General features: G+C 36.0%; 1 protein-coding gene across 1 annotated transcript in view; it reads left to right on the top strand.

Moving 5' to 3' along the window:
* CFAP54 (cilia and flagella associated protein 54) overlaps positions 1-14,249 on the top strand; it is a 116,332-nt gene extending 102,083 nt beyond the window's left edge. Inside the window, exons 64-70 of the mRNA XM_068938295.1 lie at positions 1,888-2,082; positions 3,374-3,582; positions 7,080-7,265; positions 8,602-8,708; positions 9,520-9,709; positions 11,097-11,174; positions 13,858-14,249. Of these exons, the coding sequence (XP_068794396.1) occupies positions 1,888-2,082; positions 3,374-3,582; positions 7,080-7,265; positions 8,602-8,708; positions 9,520-9,709; positions 11,097-11,174; positions 13,858-13,977 (1,085 nt within the window). The 3' untranslated portion in view covers positions 13,978-14,249. The remainder of the gene's footprint in view (positions 1-1,887; positions 2,083-3,373; positions 3,583-7,079; positions 7,266-8,601; positions 8,709-9,519; positions 9,710-11,096; positions 11,175-13,857) is intronic.
* The last annotated feature ends 5,784 nt before the right edge of the window (positions 14,250-20,033 follow it).

The raw sequence follows: 20,033 nt of genomic DNA on the forward strand, positions 1-20,033 counted from the left end.
TGTAACATATTCCTTTCGAGCTGATTGGGAGGTGTCATCTATGCTTGGATCCTTATTTTCACAGTGGTGAGCTTTCTTGAGCCCTTACAAGACCTTTTTCGTCTTCACAGCGGTAGCAGAAATTCTTCCCCATCATGCCCTCCAACTGATTGTTTTGATTTTTTTCCTTGTTGAATAAGAATGCTACCTGCTAAACTTTACAGTCAATTGATTTCTACTGAGTTTGGTTTAAAAAAATGCTAGAAGAGCATGTTCCTTAGGAAACTCATCTTGACTGTTCAGGATTGAAACAGGGAATGAGGAATCTGGTCTTTGCAAACATCATGCTGGCAGAACTTTCACAGGTTTGTGTTTAGGTTTCTATCTGAAGATCACTTGCAGAATCAGGGTCCAATTGTGCAGGGAACCAATAGATATTATAATTAATTTAGCCTTTACTGAATTCACTAAAAGAGAGAAGTGAGACTGCGTTGTGCGGTGGATTTTGCGGTGGATAACAAAGACCAGATAGAGAACTCAATTTATGTTAAATGGTTTATTTAAATGTAAAAAAATCAAAAAGATTTTTAAATAGAACTAATCATGATTTAGAGCCCTATTTCTAATGAGATTAAAGTCAGAACATGATAAAACAGATAGATGACTGTCCCCAAGAAGCCCATTTTTCCTTATGGGATTCCAAATATCCAAAACTTTGCCCGTGACCTATCAATTCCAGTACTGAGCCTCAGAAGGCAACAGCAAAAATGTATCACTAAAGAAGGGCCATATGATGCCATAATGAGATTTACATTTTCTTATACCAGTACCACACTTAGTGTAATGCTTTTAATTATTGTTCCTATTTTTCTTCAGTATCAAAAAACATTAGTTTTGAGGATTAATAAAATGGCATTTGATTTGAGTTGGAATTTCTAATCTGTCTTTCTGAGAGATGTTTCATAGTTCATGTAGAAATTCTATCTAACACTATTTAAAAGATTTCTATTCTGTTTTACTTGCAATAAATAAATAACAGCCATGAAATTATTAGTGGCATTGGTTAATAAACAAAGTTTTCAACCATTTCCTAAAAATCTGATTCAGTAATATGAAGCCTAACTGAGTTTTGAATGGCTGAAATAGTGCTTTATGACATTATCATATATGCTCAACTGCCATTATATGTCCTTAAGTTGCACCTTTCTTTATGCTCTTTTTACTTTTTCAGTTATAATTTGTGATTTATACAGTACAACATTCTAAAATAATTTTGAGCATTATATGGATGCTTAGCTTTTTAATAAGTTGCTGTATTGCATGTCAAATAAACCAAGAGATTCTATGGGCCTAAACATGGGATTAGTTTATCTTTTTAGGCCCAGTCCAAAGTGAAGAGTTGCATGATGCCAAGGGGAGCATAGGGGATACTATTTGCAACAGGTCTTTTTCAGAGAGAGAATATCTCATTCTATCTTTGTCTTATATATAGAATTTTCCTTTTACTTTCTTGCTGGTGAAAAGTACGGTGTGGCTAGGAACCTCCTAATTCCCGGTCCCTTTCTGATTTCATAGAAGATACAGGGACAGAGCACTGCAATTCACTTCTGCATTTTGCCTGGCTCAGAGAGAGAGAGACAGAGAGAGAGAAACATGCTCTCTATGCCTCTTAGCTTCCAAGGACAAAGCAGAATTTTGGCCATAATGTGAGAAATATACTTTCTTTAAGGTGTTCAACTAGTGCTGCAGCAGAATAAAAAGGACTTTGTGGTCTTTAATAAAAACATCAGTGGGTTCAAAATTTGCGTTTTTAGTTACAGATAGTCAATCCTAATGCAATGTAGAAGTATCTTTTGAATTATAGCCATTCGTTTGATATCCATTTTTGAACTGCTATTGGATTTGCAGATGGATACAGCGTTGTCTCTAACAGTCCCACAGTATCTGGAAAGAAGGACGTGGTACAAAACAAGCAAGACGGAAGTGAAAGAGCAGAATGTCTTGCCACCAAGGCCAGCCAGAAGAACGAGACCATAACATGGGTTCACTTAATTCGCTACCACATTTATTTAAAAAGACTTTACAACGCAAACCCTCAATTTGGTATGAATTTTTTTCTTCCTTCTAGAAAACTGACATAGTTCAGCTACTGTTCTTGGGGGCCAAAAGTATCAGAGTTGAGCCCAGAATCTGAGGTAATCTCATTCTGAGTTCCTTTAAATTGTGTAAATGGGAAGAAACTTCACTGAAATCAAAAAAGTTATGTCAGCTTACAAGTACTGTAAGTGAACATATTACCTTTTCCACAGTTATTCATAAGCCTTAATGATACCACAAGAAGTGCCCCTCAAAACCTAGTTCCTATTATTATTAGCCTTTTTTCATGCATAAACTATATATATATATATTTTAATTCTAGACACCTCAGTCTTAAGTCACATCAGAAATAAATCTATGTGGTTGGGGGGCCTGTTTGTGAGAAGAGGAATTGGCTCTAGTGTAAATGGAAAGGCTGAGTATTATTTAAATGTGTTTTGACTAAAGCCCCAAATGTTACCTAAATACTTGGTTTATTTCACTGCTAATAAAAGATGGTAATAGATGGTCCTGTTAAATAGAAAAAGAATCCATTAATTTCAGGGCCCTAATACTATGCACCTGCATCTGAAGGCCAGCTGTTGGATATACAAGTGATGACAAGTGATAGCCCAGAATAGAACTAGTTTGTACTTTTGGGAATTTGCTCTAGGCTTTAGAAGCAGTCTTTGCCATCCAGAGAGAAACTTGAGAGCTCTTAAAATGAACCTTTCAGAAAGGGTTGGGTTTTTCCTTGAAGCACCAAATGAAAGGAAAGTATTCTACTTCACCACAGAACTATAAGGACACTAAGGTACTACAAGTAGGTGTCAAAATGTGCTTCCATGCCTCAGCCTCAGTTACAGCTGACAGAGCCTAGAGAGTGACTAAGCTATCAGCCGCTAGTTGTGTGAATTAGGGTAAGCTAAATTGCTCTCAGAGCCTCTTTGGACTGTATTGACTAGCTATGTATTTATTGTAGTGGGTGCTTAGACATCTAGCGAACATACTGGTGCTTACATCTAGAAAGCCAAATTTAAGTCCGTTAACATCAAATCTGCTCATCCCATTTTACACTATTTTTGTATTGTTTTATAGAGCTTGCTTCATTATCTGGTCTCCAATGAAAAATTATGATACAAATAACATACTCTAATAATAATTGGACCATCGGTGTAATTGTTGGAAATTCTTTTTATTGCTGTTGAATCAACTTGCATATTTTACTGTATTTTTTAAATTTACAAATATTGAGTAGCTATAGAAAGTTTACTTCTAAATGGCAGATGATAATGAAATAAATATCATCTCTTCAAAGCTTCCCTTAAATCAGGACCTGGATCATCTTCTGCAAGAGAGGGACACTTTAGTTCTGTTTTTGACACAGGCATTGTTCTACGCATAGCAGAAATGCATGTCTTCCTTAAAAAACATTTGTTTGAATATTCAGTGTGTTGTCTGGAGGATTTCCCAGAAGAGCTATGTTATGTAGAAATGCCACTTGATAGTCCAACTGATTCTTCAAAGGTATTTATTATTATTGCTGTTGTTAATGATGTTTCAAAAATATGTATTATACTGGCATGTCATACTTGCATTCAGCTTCTGCTGCCTCAAATAGTGATATTTCTGGGAGCACTGTAGGAGAATGAAATTCAGTATGTGCAGGACCAGTGCAAAATAAAAGACCTATGCAAGCAATGAAGGACATAATGAATGCAGGCAAATTTGTATTATTCATTCTTGCATAAATGATCTCTATCCAGTGCCCATTTTATTTAGACCCTAAAACATTAAGTGGAATGATATTTAAGATTTCATCAGCAGCTAAATAGGCTTACCATGTTAGGTAGGATTTATGCTTTTAATCTTTTAGAGCTCCATGTTTCATGCCAAATATGTCCTAATGTTTTATTTGTGCTTTGTTTGTCTCTATATTATTAATTTGTTCTCTGTGTTATTAATTTGATCTGAAAAACCTGGTTTGGTTCTGAAACCTGATTTTCAAAAAAATTATGATTTATACTTTCTCTAAATTTGTTGAAGCCCTTTTGTCTCAAAATTAATTCATGTTTAAAGACTGTCAAAAATTTTCACTGATTATCAGCTGATTAGTAAATCAATCTTTTCAAATCTCTGGCTGACAACAATTCTATTGGAAGTTGCAGATACAAGTAGCTCATACTCAGACCGTGCTACTCGCAAGAAGCTCGAATTGCAGTTCTGGAGTCTGTGTTGACCATAGCATATATGTATTTAATATTGGATCTTAAAGGTCTTTGAAGATTCAATATAAACATAATTTTTTTCCAGTTCTGACATAATTATTAAATTACCCTAATATTAAAAAAAAAGAGAGGATATTCTTTATGGTTTGCTTTTTACCTGTTATGTTCAATGTTAGATGGAGAAAGGGGAGCCTTGAGGGGTGAGGATTTGTTGTCTTATCAAAATGAATTAAGCTACTTCTGTGAAAGTAGCTCTTCTAGAGTTGTTGAACTTTCTGCAGTGTTGGACAGCATATCATTATTCATTTCCCAACAAAGAGCTGACTGTGGCACTGAATAAATTGTAAATATACGGTATGTGACATTTATAACAGCCGTCGTATATCAAAAATTATTTTACTCTGTCTGCTCTTCTTTTGACATAATTAGTATTACACTGTCCTAGAATAATAAGCTTCAGAGCTCACTGTCATGTTTGTGACAGGTACAGGCTGCATAATCATGTGTTAGCTTCACTGCTGTAGACAGCTAACAAGCATAAAACTCTTACTTTTCTTATCAATTCTAAGCTTCATTGATTTTTATCACAATATTTTTAGAAGCTTCAGCTATTCAGTAGGCTGTATAAGTTATTTTTAAAACTGTTACTGTAATTTGATACTGAGTTTTTTTTAAAGTACAAATACAATTGTTGAAAGGATCATTTTTGCTGACAAAATTGTTTGACGTCTTTGTAACTCTCTTTTTGACTCTTGAAATTTTTTCAGCTCTGCTGAACAAAGCATCCAAACAAATTATATTAAAATTAAGAAGGTTATAATAAAAAATGTGTGCCCTGTTTCATTTTTTCGTAGTTATATTTTATTCCACACCATGATAGTATGCAGGATAGAAATACTTAAATAAGACAGTAGTTTGTTGTTTACAGGATTTTGAGGAAGTGTAATAGATAAATATTTATGTATGTAATTCAGCAGCCCTCCAGTTTGACAAGAGAAGTTGTAATATTCTCTGTCAAAAAGGTTCAATAACAAAAATAACAAAATGAAAATAATAAAATATGCAGTTCAGTGAAAAACAAAATAAACCACACATGATGTAGAAAAAATATATATAGCAGAAAACAGATTTTTGAGAGTTCTACGTAAGGGGCATGGCACAGATTAGATTGTTGCCACCTCCGTGTATGCATTTTATCATAGTTTTGTTGACTCTCCATGTTAGCAGGATTGTGAGTGATGTAGTCTCTATTGCCACAGCTAAAGTCTAAGATCCTGAATATAGAGGAACCTTGTTAATGGTAGGTGATCCGTGCACAGTCTTTCCAGGAGGTATGGCCACTGTTATCACTGCCTCAGTGTTTAAGGTCTATGTGGCATAGACCATTGCTACTTAATTGTCCCAGGACATGTGCAAGGTACATCACATGCCTAAATGCATGACTTCAGCACTGCTCACCTTTACCTTCACTTCCACTGTATTTCGATGTGGGATGGGAACTGGTTTTATGAAGTAAGATTACCTCACTCAGAAAGTTCCATCTTCCTCCCACCTCTATCGAGCATGAGCTGCCTTTTCTGAAAATCAAGTTGGCAAAATCCTCAAGGCTCTTTCAGTTATGAACACTCAAAATCAAAAAAGTACCAACTCCCCAAGTAGCTTTTTCAGCACTCACTTTTTGGGATCAATGATCTTTTCGTGTAGCTTCAGTGTTTCTCAAAATGTCACTGTTTGGCCTCCTAAATTCTTTGCAGATCTGCATAATGCTTTTCCAAAGTAGAAATGGCAGAGCCCTTTAGCCTTTAAATCAAATATTTTACAGTTTTAAAAAGGACAAATACTCATGAATGAGAGTTAGCTAACAGCACTCTTTCAATTGCTTCCCTGGTCCAAACAGTAGCAATTTGATTAATGACTTGCTACTGTTCCATATGTATTTTAGTAAGTATGACATATGATGAATCTTCACAAATTAAGAAACTGAATTTTGCATATGTAAAACTTTGCAGTTGTACAGCTAATGAGAAAGCAAATAGGTAAACATATAAATAAAACAGTTTAGCATTCAAGTTACTATTTTAATTATCAGTATGTATGGAAGCTAAATTACCATTTCAGCACTAAACTTCATATGATCAGCCCATTAAATATTTATTTTAGTAAGAAGGGTAACACCATGAGGAAGCCGAGTCAAATATCACTGCTATTGTGGATGTATCTGTAAATCAGCTGAGAGATTTTAAGGTATTTGCATTATCTTTAGAAACATCACATCACGTGAACTTTGAAAAGCCTTCCCTTTGTAAAATGGACACCTTTTAAAAGAAGCATATTTTTGTGCAGGAGTGAAAGTCACAGAATCACAGAATGGTTGAGGTTGCAAGGGACCTCTGGAGATCACCTAGTCCAACCCCCCTGCTCAACCAGGGTCCTCTAGAGCATATTTCCCAGGATTGCGTCCAGGCAGGTTTTGAATATCTCCAGGGAAGGAGACTCCACAACTTCTCTGGGCAACCTCTTCCAGTGCTCAGTCACCTTCACAGTAAAGAAGTTTTTCCTCATGTTCAGATGGAACTGCCTGTGCTTCCGTTTCTGCCCGTTGCCTCTTCTTCTGTCACTGGGCACCACGGGGAAGAGTCTGGCCCCATCCTCTCGACACCCTCCCTTCAGATACTTGTACACACTGATGAGCTCCCCTCTCAGTCGTACTGATTCTAATAGACAGCAGATTATTATGAACAAGTGCATGTTACACAAGAAAAAAACTAAAATCTAAAATTTTCTTTTGTGTTTCAGATGTCTTATGAAAGTGCTGGAATTTCACCAAGGTTTTCACGTGTGAGAATAGCTAGTCCTGTTCCTGTCATCATAGAAGCAGACAGTCAGACAGAGAGTAGGGCAGCAAATGCTTCAAATAAGGAGCTTAGCATTCAGTGGTACATTCCTTCTCTGGCAAAGCCATCAAATGATACAGAAGCTAAGGTAAAACTACACCAAAGCCATTCCTTGTGCATTAGAACAAATTAAGTCTGATTTCCAATGAATATTTGCGTCATGACTGATCAGCTTTTTAACTGAATTATACATATGGCAACTGGCAAGTTTGACAGCAAGGACTATACACGTACGCTGCCACAAAACTGCTAGGCAGAACTAGCAGAATACCCTGCTGGTTGTTTGTTGACAGACCAGAGAAAGACTTTGGAGAGCCTCTACAGCCTCCAGGCCATATTTTATTCAGTCCTGTTGCAGAACCTTGTTATCTTTAAGATCTCCACTCTGTTCAGTTTGGTTAAAGCTGACTGAGATGTTCAAACAGTACTGCAGGGGGAGGCTGGCAGAAAAGCGAAGGAACACATATACAGAGAAAATGGGATTTTATGAACCTCATCTCCATAAGAAATAAGGCTAAAAAGAAAAAACGAAGGGAACTGGAGGGTTGCATAAAATGGAGAGAGTGGGAAATGGAATTTGTTTCGGTTTTATTTTAAACAAGGGAACTGCACGTAGGTACAATTTCTGATACTGCAATAGAAATCCAAGGTCTCCAAACGTTTTGGCCTAGCAGATCAGTGTCAGAATTTCTCCTAAGCCTCACTCATCTCTATTAGCAAGCAATTATTGAAAGCCCTGTGAAGTTACTGCAAATAATGTAAGATTCAATATCGTTTTGCAGGTCGCTTTAGCAAGACCTTACAGATCAGCAGAGAAAACAACTGATATATTAGTAATGCCATATTCTTGACATTCTCCAGGTAGTCAACATATTCAGCTACCACTAAGAAGCATATTTTCAATCTTTGAAATGAATTAATTCAGTGAGATAAAAGAACATTCTAGTTCATCTTCATGTGCTTTTATATTGATACTGCTTTATTAGACCAGTGAATTATATGCACTCCATGGATCTAAACATAGTATGGTGACACACATGCACAGGGTCATATAGGAAATATAAGTAATAGTATATCCCCTTTTGCAAATTCAATAAAAGCCTACCTGAAGTTGGAACTCCGGAGATGAATGTAAGTGGGATTGATTGACCAGGATCAGGACAAGATCGGGATTTTGATGGTGACTGTATAGGGTAATAACTCATTTTCAAACCCATATAAATTATATGCACAATTAAACTGTTGTAGCACCTATAAAAACTTAGTACAGTACAAATTCATAGGAGTTCCCCCCCCCCGCCTTTTCTGAAAGCCAGTTACCAGAGTCTACGGCAGTATACCAAATTTGATGTTATAATCACTCAGATACCTCAGGTCTACTGTAGCACACTACATTATAGCTTACATATTCCATCTCTTTACAGGTTTTGCTGCTTTATGCTTATAATACAAAGCCTGTCAAGATTAGCAACATCAAGATTTTCAGTTCAATGTCTATGTTTTCAGGCTACTTGTGGATCCCACTGGCTAGGTAAGTAATCACTGACTTTGCCCTATTATTTCATGCTATATTAAAGATCAGTCAACCATTTAGGATGAGAAAAAATAAAATATCAAATATCAAAGAGCTGTAAGCCTTAAAAAGCATTCATTTTAGCATTTCAGAGATTATTCACTGTAAAAACTGTAGCAGATGTTGTACACAGCATTAAGTATCCAAACATATGCCTTTTCAGTACATTAGCATTTTATTTTTGTTTCTTGAAGAACTGAGTAACACGTGCTATTTATATTACACTGGCATAGCAATGTAAGAAAATGCTAGCAAATCTAAGAAGCAGTCACAGCAATTATTCTCATTCTCTTTCTGGTTCAGCTACACTCTCCTTCCTCTACTATTACTCTGAGCATACAAGAATTCTTCTGAATTGTAGCCCTAGACTCAACCCTTCTTTCTACATTCTGTGGTATTTTTCATGATTTCTTCTCTGCCTCCATCTAGCCCCAGAATTTTTGGAACCACTGAGTAGGTGGAGAGGAAGGAACGATAGGCCAAGAATAACTGCAGCCCCTGCTGCCTGGCCTGTCAGCCTTTTTTTAAGAGCAACATATTTAAAATACTTCTTCTTACCATTTTTAATGCAAAAAGCTAATGCATTCCATATTTCCATTTTCTTTAATGGGAAACTTTTTTTTTTGTAAAATTATGAGGTCAGTCTTTAAATGAAAGAAAGTCTAGAACTTAGACAACATATAATAGAAGGTTAGTGTAATTACAACTTGGAAACAACAAGTATTCTTCTTTTATAACAGCAATAACAAACAATGTTGTCTTCTTTCAGAATTATTTCTTTACAGGAGGAATTATCTAAACTAAAGCAGCAAGTTGAAAATTTGATGCAAAGTTCTAAAAGTTTGTCTTCAGTCTCAGAAACTCCAAGTTTTGCTGAACAAAGTGAAACCCTGAAAATAATTCCTTCAACAAAAGACAAAATGAATATTGCAAAGGTGCATCTTGATGAAAAAACAGAAGTAAGTGAAAACAGTTCTGCCTTTAAATATGTCTGATAGTCTTTTATTTAAGATGTCTATTTTGGGGAAATGAATGACAGGTAACTTGGCAGACCTAAAAATTAGACTTCCATCACCTGCCTTCAAGCAACGTTGAAATATTTTCACTTTTCATTTAATATTGAATTTTTTCTTTTCCTGATATATTTCTTGACACTTTACAAAAATATCAGGCATGTTCAACCCCCTGAAAGTAAAGGCCACATTTTCAGGTACATAAATTTGAAAATCAAGGCCTAATTTGTAGCAATCTACATCTGAAAATACTTGGCACTGTTAAATTGGCATGGCACCAAATTAGGCCAACACAGCTTTTTAAACACCACTTATAAATCTTCAGTGCAAAATGAGCAGTGACAGTTTTTGAAACAAGACCCTTCTAATAACACTATTCAGAAGGAGTAAAACTGGCAATGAATTTATTTTCATTTTCTGTAGGCCACCTTCCTCTTTTCTTTTTATTAGCAAGGCTGAATATGGTCCGCAACCAAATAGCTCCCCTCCTCCCTTCCTCCCCCCCCCCTCCCATCACATACAAAAGAGGTAATTTCAGAGTTTTCCGTGTGGTCTTTTTGAGATAATGTCAGTGGAATGGAATGTTGCCACAGCGTAACTGCTGCTTGATAAATGCCAAGGCAAAATAGACGTTTATTTTCAAAGTGGGAGACATTTATCATGTGACAGGATTCTCTTTATATCTATTATATGAAATGATTAATGATGTAGAGGCTGTCATTTTGTCTGGACGGATGCTGTGAAACAGTAACAATTGCTCACTGTGCCATTATTGAGAAGCTGTATTTTGACCGTCTTGGAAAACAGATGATGTTTTGGCCAATCACAGCATACAGTGCTTTCAGGAGGGTAGGCAGAGCTGTCCTTCAGTGGGTATTTCTGATTACCTGAAGGTTTTTGCTCATTAATGCATGTCAGTAATTGGAAAACCAATGTTTAGAATATGAAGATTAACATTCCATGTATTATACATGTATAAATATCATCTTGTCAGTCTGTTTGTTTATAATATCTTCAATAAATATGTAGAAAAAGTGTTAACATTTTTTAAAAAGTATTAAAAGTGTTATTAACTCATTGGAGTTAATTCCCAACCCAAGGCAATTTTGCTTCAGTAGAAACTGCAAGGTTTGGGCACTTGAGTTCATATAGCAAAGACAACTATTTGTGTTGCAAAATTTATGTTCATCAGCTAGGGGTTACTTCCTCATGAATTCAGCCACGATAACCTAATACTTGAATGTTCTGAAAAGTTTTGTAAAACCAAACTATCTGATATTTTATCAGAGAATATTAATGGTAAAGCATTAGTTTTCTTGTTTTATACTATTAGGAAATGGCTAAAAGGTGTTTGTCTGAAGTAAGAGCACTGCTATCTGTTGTTCCAGCTCCGTCGTTGCCATTAACTGAGGTATGCTGTTCTCATTAATGGTAAACATCTGTTTTCTAAAATAAAATAATTGTTCAGTTAAACTGAAATATGGATTATACCACTAAGTATCTTTCTAGTTTTCCTCATATATTGTTGGGCTTTCTGCTAGATATCTTTACAAATAAAATACGAGTGTACATGATTACATACTGTGCACATCTGCACTATTAGTTAGAATCACCCACCTTCTTATACATACAAAAACTTATTGAAAAGTGAATCACGCTCACAATGGATTCATCCACTATTCTCGAGTCATTGTTTATGGAGACTCCACTGAATTTCTTACACTCCAGAACGCAATTGCCAAATGCAAATTACATCCATCCGTGTGTCTCTGCGGTTATTCAGGCTTTCCTTCTACTTTCTTTAGCTTTCTCTGCCTTGCCTGTGGAACGTCCTCAGAGGTAGTATGCTATATTTTTGTCCATGCTGTTGTATTCATGTTGTTACCTATTTGTAGTCATTATTCAGTTTTCCTAAGTGATGATCACAGATTAAGTTCCTATGTTATTAAATGAAGATAGGTCTTAACATAGAAGCAGGACAAGATCTTTAGAAGACAAAAGGCTGTAATAAAGTCTTGCAAACTGGTTAATACAGTGGTTGGAACGACTACGTTCCTCTTGTTTGCGTGATGCAAACTTGCCAGTTCCATCGGTATCCGAGAGCAGACTCTGGGAGCTGACCACAGCAGGCAGCAGCACTGGCTTAGTGTTCTCAGCCAGCCCAGGGCGATCAGGAGAGGACCACAGCTGCTGGAGCTCTGGTTCTAATAAGAAATACCAAGGAAGATTTTAGAATCCATCGTAACATATGAAACCCCTACTAATCCTCAGATATATCTCCTATAATTGTTCACATTATAATGATAAACGGATAAGGCATCCACTGTGCTCCTCTTTCCAGTCCAGTAGCTCTTCTTTACCAAAAGAGAATCCCGAGTTTTATCTGGGAACAGTTTGGTTAGTGGCCTATTAGAGAAGAGAGAATCTAAAATGGTGTCCTCTAGATCTGACGGGCAGGTACCTAGGAGTTCTCTGCTTCCCTTTTATACATATTACACCGTCTTCATTACCCTGTTGTCCATCCTAAAGGTCTCTCTTAAATGACTTCCAGACCTTCACATCACTCAATGCAACTATATCACTGCATCAAGATACACATATATTTGTTCTGTGAAGCTGTACTTCCTACAGTCTCACTGAAATACATGCAGTGGAAGATACATACAACAGAAACGTAGAGAAAGGTATGGCCGAGCTTCTTTAGAATCACCTGGATCTCCTGGTCCTGTTTTAAATTCTCATGAGCCCCGTCTTCTCTTTATCCACTTCTCTTTGTGGGTCTAAGATGTAAGCGAGGAAGCAAATTTAGCAGTTTCCTTCCAGTAAGAAAATGTTAACTGCTCTGTTTTATGCAATTTTCATGCCAAAACAAGCTAAAATGTTGCAGTAGGTGGAAAAACTGACTTTTCATCACAAAGTTTCAGATAGAGACTTCAAGCCAAATATATTGACTATTTCTAAGCAGTGTTCCCAAACTTTCAAATAAACTGAGCGTATGCATTATACAGTCTTCCTGGCTAGAGTTGGAAAGCTGAGTGCGGGACTACGTATGCCGTAGGTAGTAAATTCCCTTTGTTTTCAAGCTGCAGGAGAAGGCAGCAAAATACAGTGTTATACACTTTGTTTATGTGTACTTTTACATCATTTTTCCCCACCATACACCTTTTGATGCTGGTCTTGTTTTGAATTAATTGGACAAAGGCAGTTCTAATTTGAGGTATTTCTTTTCTCATTCTCTGAGCTGTCACACTTTTTAACTGCTATCGTGTTTCCAGTTTCTCTTTTTTGATTCCTTTTTTTCTCTGTTCATGTCTCTTACAGTACTTTTGCTTCTGCACTGAGTTATATTTTAAGTGGAAAACATGCATTTTCATTGAATTTTTATTTCAAATTGTTTGGCTGTTTTAACAATAAAAATTGATCAGCTAGCTTGTTTTAAACCGTTATATTTAATGCTTAGTTTTGTTCTTGAGGGACATAGTAAAGCATAGTACTTAGGAATTCCATTTTTAAATACCAAAAGTAAATTTCTGAATAAAATAATTGCATTAAAAAATTAACCTCTCTAAATAGCCCTGTTCCAATACTTCTCTTCCTACACAGTTAGTTCTTGTTAATACCTAAATCATTTCTGTTGCAAGTTCAGCTAATTAGTTCCTCTCCTTGTCTGATGGACATAGAAGACAATTTATCATTGCCCTCTGTTTCACCTTTTACAACTAGCTCAATTCTTTCGATCTTTCATCTTAGGAAAAGCTTTCCAAATTTCTAACCATTCTTTCTGCTCTGTTTTGATATCTTCATTTTACCTATAGATGATCAGAAGAAACTTTGTGAGCAGGGTTCTTCACAGAAATTTCCTCTCCTTAATCCTAGTCTACTAGTTAAGTGCAAGAAATTTCATCATCCACAATTTTATATTGAGGCGATGAGTATTTGTTACTTATTCCTTAGATGTAGGTCAGAAATCCGGTTTGAAATAACAGGTGGCACTTTTTTATACAGAGATGTTTGTATATTTTATATATGTACTTTTTGGTACCTGTAAGCTCAATAAAGTTATTCATTTGGTATTTTTTTGCCTGTTTTTTCAGGTCCCATTTGATGTTACTTTGCAATCAATAGCAGATTTGGAATGCATGTTTGATCCTGCCAGTGGATGTGTAATAACTGAAGAAAGTCTTTTCCGCTGGATCACATCTCTGCTTCAGTAAATTCTGTTTTTGCAGTAACGTAATCAGTTGCTTGATGCAATAGATTTAGGCTTAAGTTCTACTCTTAGTGAAACAATAGGAAATTTGCCCCTGGCTCCATTAATCACACCAGGATTTGGCTCCTCATGTGTTTTATCATTTTGATTTTCATTTTTATGTTATTTCAAATTATTCAAAAATCAATAATTTTTAAAATTAAAAAAAATTTAAGGAAATTAAGTGTATTAATAGTATTTCATTAATACAAAAATTAAAAATGTGATTATTGAGTCAAATATAACTGAGTTTGTATTTTGTTGGGGGTTCTCTAGCTCTTCAAAAATTTCTTATTGATTAAAAAAGGTAAGTAAGTTCGTAGCCTTCTAGTATTCAGTTAAAAGACACTGATTTTTCCCTAAATCTCTATTCCCATCAGCAAATTTTTAATTGCTTTTGCAATTACCTAAAGGTGCTTCTGGTTTTGAGGTTGAGAAAAAATTTTGCCTAAAACCATCACTGGTTTTCTTGTTTTAGACTTCTTCTATTTGGAAACGAGCATTTCAGATTTTTCTCTCTTTTTTCAAAGAAAAACACATCACATTGTTGAGGGTAAAAGTGATTGCTTAGAAGTCTCCATAATTTCAAAGCATTAAAAAGCATTCAAAGCATGAAAAAGCATGTTTAAAAATTAAGTATAAAAGTGCTGAATAGAACGTTTTTAGACGTCATTCCAAAATGCTAACAAAACCTCTATTTTTGTTGTTAATATCATAAACATTATTATTTTAAAGTGCTGACGAAATACTGATGAGCCCTAGCAAAACCACCTGAAGAAATTATCCCAGTGTTACAGATGGAGAATTTGACACACAAAAGTAAGTTGAGCTAGGCCAAACAGGAAGGTGCAGTGCGACAGGACTGGGAGTTCATGGCCTTTTGGCTCTTCTCACATCACGAGGCCAGGCTCTTCTTTGCTAGGTACAGTAATGTGTTTGCTACAAACAACAAAAGAAACGAGATATTTGGGCAGGAGCACTGTGACACTTGTCTTGTTACTGGCTGTGCTGTACCGGACCTTTCATGTAACACCACAGATTTAGGACTAGTACTTATCATACCTGGGTTCAGTTCTATGTAAAATAAGCAATCGGGTTGAAAGCTGAGCCCCTTTTGACTTCCATGTTTGACTCTGCCATAGTCAATAAAATGATAACATGTTTTGAGCTGTTTGGAAACTGCAGGTTTACCTTGGCTTGAACTTTTCAAAGAAACGTTACCTGTTTTTACCAGTAAAGTTTCTTGTATGAAGAGAGAGAGAGAGAGAGAGAGAGAGAAAGAAAGAGAGAGAAACGATTCAGCATAGTTATCTTAAAGGTGATCAGTCACAGGAAAATATGAGGCTATGCTTTTGCTCTTTTTCTTTATTCCTATATAAGAAAGATGACTGGATGTATTTGTGTTATGCGTAGCTTTTTAAAAGATGTGCTATTTGTACCTTAAAATATTTTGTCTAGTCTTTTTCTGTAATGCTGTGGATACTAGGAAAATTAGAAGGATTGTGGTACCATGATAAAAAGAAAATTGAAAACTGACTAATTGATGGGGAAAGTATTTTCATGAGGCAGTTTTAAAACTGAATTAGAATACTTATTTAACTGAACTGCCTAACAGCCAATTTGGAGGATGTATGCCATAGTATTATCCATTCAGTTAAGGGAATATATTGCTCTGGAGTTCTTCAAAACACAGGAAAGATAAAAATGGATATTATTTGTATTTCTGTTACAAGGAACAATTAGAAAATCACAGCTTTGTCAGAATAGCTATTCAGGTTTTCTTTGTACTTTGTAAAATGCATAAAAAAATTATTTCTTTTTGGAGTGACCTTGAAGATTATCGGAGGATTTTTGTGCAGCTTAATTAATATTTGCAAAACTCACTCATACTCTTACAGCATCAGGTGAAAATGGAAGTAAAGTTTTATTACAGACAAAGTGTTTCTTTAGTGCTGCCACTCTGGACCTTGTTATAATTCCTATGTTCATACTTAAAAGCAGAATATGAAAATGCTTTATATATGCATTTAAAATATGTTACACTTTCCACAATATTTTTGTTGAAATAAAAATATTATCCTACTATCTCCTCTAACACCGCAGTAATGTAATAATGTTGAAATGTTTACCTCACTGTATCCATAGCAGCAGATTCTACTCATAAACACAGGATTAAGTATTCAATGCAGGTTTCAGTAGAAAACATTGGAGAAAATATTTTTCTTTTAGCATATAATTAAACTCTCTAGTTCAAGTCTGCTTGTAAGGAAGAAAGCTCATATTTAAACATGTCTCCAGTAATTGCATAGAACAAAGTATAAAGCTAATTGCAAAGTAAATTGCTTCTTGTTTTATGTATTTTAGTAGTTTGGGTGGTTTTTTTTTCTTACCACTGAATGGAGATTAAAGCTCACAATATGTTAGCCTAGAATAAATTCTTGTCAGCACCGTGCTCAATTAAATTTCTACAGAATACACTTCTGCTCCACTGTCTCCAAAGGTATAAAGAGAGAGGGGAAAGGCAACTTGCTTTACTTCACAGTCTGAAGTATAAGAGAGCTGCTCCTGCTGTATGGTCTACTCCTCCTACAGAAGGGCTAGTTACCACCTTGACATCTTAAAAGTTGGCATATTTATAAATTATTTGCAAATTTTAACTATTTTCTCCATTCTGCATCTGTACAAAGGAATTTATAATATTTCCCGATCTGATAAGTGGTGGCACAGGGCAAGGGAAGAGAGTACTGTGGGGATAAATTGAAAGGATTCTGAAATGAATGACATTTTATCTTGATAACGTACAAGAAGGATGCTAGAGGGAACTAAAGAATAGTAAAACTACCATTTTTTTTCGTTGCTTGAGTATTGTCTGTGGACTGAATCAAGTAAGCATCCTGAGAACAGAGCAGGTTGTGATCCTGTAATTAATAACTGCATCATCAATGATGCAGAAGGACTCAAATTGAACAAGGAGTTTAATATTGACAGTTCTGAATGTTTTATGTTTCTGGATATTTCATTTTTCAAATATTATTTTGATGTAATTTTAAGTTTCATTGCTGCCTAAATAGAGGATTGTATATTCAAGGCATACGTGGGATTTGTTTCATGTCTCCAGATGTTTAACTACTTGAAAGTATTTCTGGTTAAATTAATTTTATGATGTGGAAATTAGTAATTTCACACAGACTTATTCAATTATATGTGGCCAGTTTTTAAATTCCACTACCACTCCAATTCATTCTCAGATTTTGTTTGGCCTAAGTATTTATCCATTTTTTTGGATAACATCAATCCCACAAAACAATCCCTAGTAATTAGCTTCACCGTGCCTCAGTGTCATCATCTGAAGATAAGAGTAATCCCCTCATCAGTAGGTATTGTGAAGTTTTCTGCATCGGCATCTGGAAAATGTTTTCGTAAGCTTGAATGAAAGATATAAGTTATTATCAAATTGAGATTCAATGTAAAAGGGATAGTCATTTGCTTCCAATAACATTTTCAGTCAAATCCAAGAAGAAAGATTTTTTAAAAGAATAATGATGGAACTAGAATTAATTGTTGAAATTACAGGCTAATATGCTAAACTAATTAGGCCAGCAAAGAGGTCCATTTATGTTTGCCAAAGATTCTCTTTGAGTTAAAGATACCAAATACATCATCAGATGAAAGAAGTGAAAATATGAAGCACAGGTTAATCTTAAAGTAAAGTGGATGAAAGGGTCCAGAAGCAAGTACTGAAGTCAAATATTTACTACTGCAATTTAATCTTCCACTTTGAAACACTACAGATAATTAGAATTATTCTCATTTGTCTCTCATGTCAGCATGATTTAAGATTCTACTTAATGTGCAAAGAAAAAAAGGTATGTATTGAAGCAAATTACAGCAAAAATCTCACTGTCGCACAGTGGAAAATAGAACACGCTGCATAGGAAATCGTCACAAGATGGTGTCTCAGAGTCTATCTATCTGGGCTGTTCTCAGTACAGCTATGTGGAAGGTGAAGCTATGTAAAAAGTCAGTGCACCTTCAGGGCTGGTTTAGCTTCTGGCCAGTTGTGCAGAATTGAAAGGGACATTTCAGCAGCCATCAAAAAACCAAAAGGCCCTAGGTAAGACTTCTGCCTCTTGAAAATCAGGTGTGCATCTCATAGCAGTGTGCAGGGGGTCAGCATAGGAGCTTCCACTGTGTTTTTTCCAAAAGTGAGAATTGTAAGTGCTAACAGAAGCTTTGCACCACCGGAGCAGAAGGAACTCTGTGCTTCAGGACTAGCACCTTGCTTTGTACTGGCATCATGTATCTAGCATATAGCATTATCTACAGACCTAAAAAATCAACTGTTTATCATATAAAATTATTGTATACATTTTATAAAGTGTAGCATATCAAATACTTCTGCTACATTCCCTTGATTCCATTACCACCACTGGACAGTGGTACCAAGTCAACCCATTAAAAATTCCACTAAAAATATTTCCTTGCAAGTAGTTCATTCTTTGATAAACAGGATTGACTACACTAATAGTACAGCTTTCTACTTGGAGAAGTTGGGAGAAGCCACACACCACGCTTTATAGGGGTTATAAACTTTCAGTAAAAATCAGCCAGTTGGTCCCAGTGATTTTTTACAAAAACAAGGAAAAAACACAGCACAGTCACTTGAAATACTGGCATCAATAACGCCAACAGAAGTCTTAAGAGCAAGAAATACATGGTTTAATCGCTGGGGGCGGAGGTTCACAGAATGAAGCAAAACAATTCTGGTCATGTTTATTAGAAAATTGCTAATTGCTTGACTTGGAGGCTTTTAGAGCTTGGAAAGTAGGTACTCACTTACCTGTCTTAAACATGGTTAAGGTTCAAACTGAGGTGCCAAAGAAAAAAAGCCAGAGGATATTGTTACCGGAAAGAAAAAGCTTTCGATTCTGTGTGTTGAAGGTATATGGAGTAGAATAACAAGCACTGAATGTAGAAGTGAAACGAGGTGGTTTAAAAGCAGATTAAGACAGGAAGCTGGAGGGGGACACAGGAGACTTGTAGGAATGCTGTAGGTCCATTAATTTTCATAGTAGATTCGTAACTGAGAAGACATACAGCAGATATAAAATAGGACTGATGATTGATTAATGAGGATGAATAGATGCAGTAACACATGATGCTTATGCTGTCTGGAAATAATAATGGTATTTTGTACAGAAGTAATATTTTTTCTCCTAGTGCTGAGTTCACGTAGACTAGAAGTGAAACAACTTGGTAAATCAAAACTCCATCATAAATGGAGAGTGAATGGGGAATTTCATATCTAGCAATGCTTGGAGCCATTTATAAGGTAAAGATTCATTTGAAACCAGACCTCTGTAGCATCATTTAGTTTAACTACAGTTTTCATGTCTAAGAGCCTTTAAAGACAATCTTTTACTGAATGCTGTTCTACTTAGGTTTAAAAAGCAAAGACTGTGAAAATACATCATTTGCAGAACTGCTAGCTTTTATTCTACTATATGAAAAATACCTTTCTATAGAAGTCAGTGTGGCTGGACTGGTAGCTATATTCAAAGTCAGGATACAGCCACAAAGATTCTGTTACTGGAATTAAATGGAAAGTGTGCAATGGGGTACATGCCCAATAGGTATGTTGTGAGCACAACATCTGTAATTAAAAGTGGACATCATTTGGCAGGTTCAGATCAGGAACTTTTCCAGTTAGAAGGTATTTATTACTGTTATTTATATTTGTGATGTTGTTGTCCCAGCAGAGGTTAAGGACCCCACTGTGCCCCCCGCCCTATACATCCCCTCCTCCCAAGTTCACAATTTGAACGCAGCAGGTACAGGATTCGGGTTTCACTCAAAATCGGCCCATCATGGAGCAAAGGACTTGTTAATACGTGGCTGGTTCCAGCTTTCTTTAGCAGTCCCCAGCCAGGGGCTCCGTGCCGCTGCCGGCTCTGCCGTCGCCAAGGCAAGAAGGGAGCCCGCTTCCCCTGAAGGCCACAGCGGGTGGGCGGGCGGCGGCCG

Source organism: Struthio camelus, chromosome 1 (assembly GCF_040807025.1).
Source record: "Struthio camelus isolate bStrCam1 chromosome 1, bStrCam1.hap1, whole genome shotgun sequence".
In the NCBI taxonomy this organism is placed as follows: domain Eukaryota; kingdom Metazoa; phylum Chordata; class Aves; order Struthioniformes; family Struthionidae; genus Struthio; species Struthio camelus.